The sequence below is a fragment of the Micropterus dolomieu genome, linkage group LG23 (assembly GCF_021292245.1).
Source record: "Micropterus dolomieu isolate WLL.071019.BEF.003 ecotype Adirondacks linkage group LG23, ASM2129224v1, whole genome shotgun sequence".
Lineage (NCBI taxonomy): Eukaryota > Metazoa > Chordata > Actinopteri > Centrarchiformes > Centrarchidae > Micropterus > Micropterus dolomieu.
In genome coordinates, this window is record NC_060172.1 from 3999778 (window position 1) to 4005447 (window position 5670).

The window sequence follows — 5670 nt, forward strand, 5'->3', positions numbered from 1 at the left end:
TAGCATTAGCAGTACTCACGCCTCAGCGGTGGGTCCTACAGCTCTGTAGTTAGCTGTACTGTTAGCATTGTTAGCATTAGCAGTACTCACGCCTCAGCGGTGGGTCCTACAGCTCTGTAGTTAGCTGTACTGTTAGCATTGTTAGCATTAGCAGTACTCACGCCTCAGCGGTGGATCCTACAGCGCTGTAGTTAGCTGTACTGATAGCATTGTTAGCATTAGCAGTACTCACACCTCAGCGGTGGGTCCTACAGCTCTGTAGTTAGCTGTACTGTTAGCATTGTTAGCATTAGCAGTACTCACGCCTCAGCGGTGGGTCCTACAGCTCTGTAGTTAGCTGTACTGATAGCATTGTTAGCATTAGCAGTACTCACGCCTCAGCGGTGGGTCCTACAGCTCTGTAGTTAGCTGTACTGTTAGCATTGTTAGCATTAGCAGTACTCACGCCTCAGCGGTGGGTCCTACAGCTCTGTAGTTAGCTGTACTGATAGCATTGTTAGCATTAGCAGTACTCACGCTTCAGCGGTAGGTCCTACAGCTCTGTTGTTAGCTGTACTGATAGCATTGTTAGCATTAGCAGTACTCACGCTTCAGCGGTGGGTCCTACAGCTCTGTAGTTAGCCGTGGTGCTAATCAGCTCCGTCTCTTCGTAATCCTTGTTGACTCCATCTCGTCTCTCTCTCGCTCGGTCTCTGTATTTCTCGGCCAGCTCTCTCTCACGCTCGATCTCCTGCTGACGTAGCTTAGCATAGTAGCTGCAACAAAATAAATCAATAATTAATAACCAATAATACGATCAGATCAACTGGAGCTCAGGATTCTGAACCACCACCCATCATACAGCTATCTTAGCTCAGTAGAAATACTGGAAATGGGGAAACAGCTAGCTTAGCTTAGGCCAAGCACTAAAAAGCCACTTAGCGGTGAGATTATAAGAGAAGATTTATCTGATCAACACTCTCACCTCTTCTTCTTCCTCCTCCGCGCTGCAGGATCCTCATCCTCGTTGTAGTCCCTTGGCATTCTGGGAAATAAAACATTCTAGTCACTTCCCTCATCACCATTATCTTCATCATCATCGTCACCATCACGGCTCAGAGTTCGTCCTGATTGCAGGTGTGAAGTGTTACTCACTCATGGTGCCTGGACTTGGACGGTGGGGCAGAGGAGGGCGTCGCCCGCGGCGTCATCAGCAGCTTCCTGAAGTCATCATTGGTCAGTTTGGACCTGAAGAGAAACACACATTGTTAAAAGACACACACACACAGCAGAGTCACACACACACACACACACACACACACGTGTGATACTCACTGAGCAGCCGCTCTGTGGTCGTCCAGCTCGAGGCCTTCAGGGGCCAGAGGGTTGGAGTAACTCTCAGCTGCACACAGAAAACACAGGTTAGTGACGGCAGGGGGCGCCACCGCCTCGGACGGTGTCTTACCGGACGAAGCCCCCCCGCTGGTTTGAATGGAGAGCAGTGAAGCCAGTTTTGGACCAATAAAATACTACTACAGGGCTACTTCCTGTCGGCAGCAGCGTCTTCTGCGCATGATCGCGCAGCACAACCGCGGTGTAACGACGTAGACCGGCGGCAGAAACGGCATAGTCCTGGTAGCTGCTCCAACATGAAGTCTCAGAGAGTTTGAGTCGGATCGTCTCTGATTAATCAGCCAAACACCAACGCAGCGTCACTGATGGACCAATTGTTGTTTCTGATTCGCTGAGAGATTCTAATCTGAGCAGCACGGTTACATCCCTCATGTCTCAGGGTTTGAACCTCATTTTCGGGCTACATAGAGCCTCCATAGGGGCTCACAGGGTGGCGGGGGGCCGTCCCATAATCTAACCCTAACTATTACACTATGAAATAATATGACATTATGATGAATATAGTAAGATTATATTATTAAATGAATATTATGCTAATTTCTCTTCTTCCTCCTGCAGGGTGTGGGTGGAGCCTCTGCAGTGGACAGATTCAGGGCGCTTTCACACCTGTAGCTCGTTCATTTGGTCCGGACCAAGTGAAAAAAATGATACACTGCTGCATTTCAGTTCTGGTCTGGTTCATGTTCACACTGCAGTTTTACAAACGAACCACGACAAGTAACCATGACCTTACTCAGACCTACAGGTAACCTGGTGATTGGCAGCTTTGGCGTGATGTCATCCCGCATCATGAGGACCCACGTGGGGAAACTCCGGTGACTGACAGAAGTTTTGCGGCACTTTAACGCTTCTGATCTGAATCCAAAGAGCTCAGGAAGTGATCATTTATAATAAGCATGAACGGTAGCCTAAAGTCAGACGCAGATCAGCCACACAGCCTAACATGAATAATAACAAGAGGAATAATTCAGGGCTGATCAGCCTACAGTGTGCTGAGGTATCACTGTCACACATGTTGTATGGACTTAATGAACTGACAGAGTGCTAGTTTTTTAAAGAGATTTTAACCTATTAATCAAGTAAAATACCTGCGCCGACAAGTATAGTTACCAAATGATTTTCAGAAACACTTTGTACAGATCAATTATGAGATGGATTTATGAGGTTTAGCTTTGGAAATAATGTTCAGGTCACATCTCTGCTTTCACGGCACAAGAGACCCGCACCGGAGTCCGTTTGAAAGCGCACCGACACCACCTCTTCAAGCAGGTCTCGGTGCGCACCGCTGCATTCACACCTGCCCACGCGACCCGAGGGGGAAAACGAACTCTCGCGAGATTCAACCGAACTGAATGAGGCAGGTGTGAAAGCGAGCCAGGACGCTCCTCCTGACAGCAACACGCTGCCCTTTACTGTGCTGTTGAGTTTCTGTTGATCTCGGTAACATAAAGTGTGTCGTGGGTTCACCCCAGCAGGAGGAGCACACACAGTTTAACATGACGTTAACTGAATATTTCCCCCGTGCTCCTCGGGGAACAGGTTTTGGCGTCCTGCGTGTTTCTGAGCACCGGCCCTGCTGTGGGTGGTCTGCAGGGAAACACAGAGTATAAACTGAAGGGTCGCCCGGTGAACAGTATTTATTATGTATTAATTCATCTGCCCGCTACTTTCTCGATCAGCTGATGTAATTACAAACAGCTGTGAGCGGGGTAAAGCAGTAGCTTTATGTGGAGAGACTCAGCTCGTCCCTTCAGCTCTGAGTCTTTAAAGTGGCTGAAAAGTGAACGGAGTCTGGTGCGGAGGTCGGAGTCGAGTTAAGCTAGCTGAGCAGAGTGACTCGGCGTTTATACGGTCTGATAACAGAAAGCTGCACCGCTTCTTTATTAATAATCAGGTTTAGTTTAAGTTTTATCTGGACGCCTTCTCTGTGTCTTTGTAGCTAACAGCTAGCACGGTGCTAACGCAGGCTGCTAGCCTGTTAGCATGCTAATAAACGTCTCGCTAACAGACTTCCGGTGACTTACTCTCAGGCATCTCGGCGGAGCTGCGGTTTCCTCCTTCAGCCTGAACGAGTCTGTTCCGTCAGAAGAGAAAACCTGAACCCCGCACTGTTTATTTATCTTCGCTGCTAACGTCGGTCTGGTATCTCATCAGCGGATGTTCACTCTGTTGTGATGTTACGTCACTTCCTGTTCAGTTGTAGCCTGGAGGAACTGACTGAGGGCTCACAACGCCTCCTGCAGGCCGCGCTGAGGGCCCACTGACCCATCGTCAGCACATGAGATCTTTGTTTAGAAATGAAATGAAATGAAATGAAATGAAATGAAAGGTCCATCTGACTGAAGAATCAGTTTCAACAGAACCCTTTAATTCTTCTTCCTCTCATGTTTAACAGGAACGTTATAAAAACACGTGACGTGTGTGTTCACTGTTATTTTCCTGAGCAGCGCTGCCCCCTTCAGGCCAGCAGGGTCCTGCTGAAGGTTCTCCAGGTCCAGCTGGTGTTCATGATTTATTCAACACACAGTAAAATTAATATTTACAATCCAGACAGACGAACTTATGTAAAATACCAGCAGGTATAAAACAGCTTCTTTAGTTTAAATATAAGGTTCAGAGAAAGGAACCAGACGGAGTCAGTCTGTAGACATAAAGACAAAGAGTCCTTCTCACTTTTATGTCTATGAAGATTCTCAGTCATCCAGGTCATAGTTATCCAACGAAGGTTAAAATCAAGGGCAACTGGACTCGGTTGAAGATACTGGAAGACGTTTCGCCCCTCATCACTTTTACTTCGTTTTGTTTTTCATTTGCTGCTTTTACAGAATCACTGAAATCCTGTGAAACTCTCTCAATGTCCAGTGAACCCCGTTTAAACCCAGCAAACCACCTTAATTAACCCGTTTAAACCCAGCAAACCACCTTAATTAACCCGTTTAAACCCAGCAAACCACCTTAATTAACCCGTTTAAACCCATTAATTAACCCGTTTAAACCCAGCAAACCACCTTAATTAACCCGTTTAAACCCATTAATTAACCCGTTTAAACCCAGCAAACCACCTTAATTAACCCGTTTAAACCCAGCAAACCACCTTAATTAACCCGTGAAACCCGTTTAAACCCAGTAAACCACTTTAAATAATCCAGTAAACCCCCTTAAACTTCTTTAAACCTCGTTAACGGTGCAGAGAAACGCAGTAAAGAGGAGAAACAGAGTTCAGACATTAATAACACTGAAGTTTATTCATATCAACACATTTACACATGAACTGAGTGAAGCAGGCGAGTCTTCCGGGCCGAACCACTTCCAGTAGAAACGGGGGGTCAGGGTTTGGACTGAACCAGAGTCTGAAGAGCTTTGGCCACCTGATCAGCTGACATGTTGTCCACCAAGACACTGTTCTCTTTCCCGAAACCTGAACACAGGACACACATTAATATTTACATTTATTCATTTAGCTGACGCTTTTATCCAAAGCGACTTACAGCTGCTGTACATGTCAGAGGTCGCACGCCTCTGCAGCAACGAGGGGTTAAGTGTCAGGGACACAATGGTGGATGGGTCACAGTGGGGGATTGAAGCCGGGTCTCCCACACCAAAGGCAAGCATCTAATCTATGCGCCATCATCACCAATATTATCACCAGGAGCTTAACTGAGACCTTTACTGACAATCTTCAACAGAAATCCAGAAACTGAACTTTAGTTGGCTCCTTCAGTCTGGACTCAGTAAAACCCGGTCAGGTCAGAAACCTGATGTCTCTGACATGCGATAAAACATACTGATCCATAAAAGCTCAAATGTTCTGCTGACACAGAACCTGCAGGCGGAAACATGCCGATGGTTTCCACCCGAGACGCTGCGAGTTTAAGGGGAAGCAGCTGGAAGGAGGTGCAGAGGAACCCTGACCCTGCACAAACCTGGTTCTGTGTAGGTGGTGGTTCTGTGTGGTCCTAACGACGCCCCTGTGGGTGGTGGTTCTGTGTGGCCCTAACGACGCCCCTGTGGGTGGTGGTTCTGTGTGGTCCTAACGACGCCCCTGTGGGTGGTGGTTCTGTGGGTGGTGGTTCTGTGTGGCCCTAACGACGCCCTGTAGGTGGTGGTTCTGTGTGGCCCTAACGACGCCCCTGTGGGTGGTAGTTCTGTGGGTGGTGGTTCTGTGTGGCCCTAACGACGCCCTGTAGGTGGTGGTTCTGTGTGGCCCTAACGACGCCCCTGTAGGTGGTGGTGGTTCTGTGGGTGGTGGTTCGGGGTGGCCCTAACGACGCCCTGTGG

General features: G+C 48.0%; 2 protein-coding genes across 3 annotated transcripts in view; both read right to left on the bottom strand.

The window, feature by feature from the left end:
- ik (IK cytokine) overlaps window positions 1-3574 on the bottom strand; it is a 12055-nt gene extending 8481 nt beyond the window's left edge. Inside the window, exons 1-5 of the mRNA XM_046040535.1 lie at window positions 3417-3574; window positions 1315-1381; window positions 1135-1227; window positions 965-1024; window positions 588-755 (exon numbers count right to left, since the gene is read on the bottom strand). Coding sequence (XP_045896491.1) covers window positions 588-755; window positions 965-1024; window positions 1135-1227; window positions 1315-1381; window positions 3417-3426 — 398 coding nt within the window. The 5' untranslated portion in view covers window positions 3427-3574. The remainder of the gene's footprint in view (window positions 1-587; window positions 756-964; window positions 1025-1134; window positions 1228-1314; window positions 1382-3416) is intronic.
- A 1036-nt stretch (window positions 3575-4610) lies between these two features.
- The window catches only part of ndufa2 (NADH:ubiquinone oxidoreductase subunit A2), a 6312-nt gene continuing 5252 nt past the window's right edge, over window positions 4611-5670 (bottom strand). For both annotated transcript variants that reach the window (XM_046041118.1, XM_046041117.1), the window contains exon 3: window positions 4611-4810. In XM_046041118.1, the coding sequence (XP_045897074.1) occupies window positions 4719-4810 (92 nt within the window). In that variant the 3' untranslated portion in view covers window positions 4611-4718. The remainder of the gene's footprint in view (window positions 4811-5670) is intronic.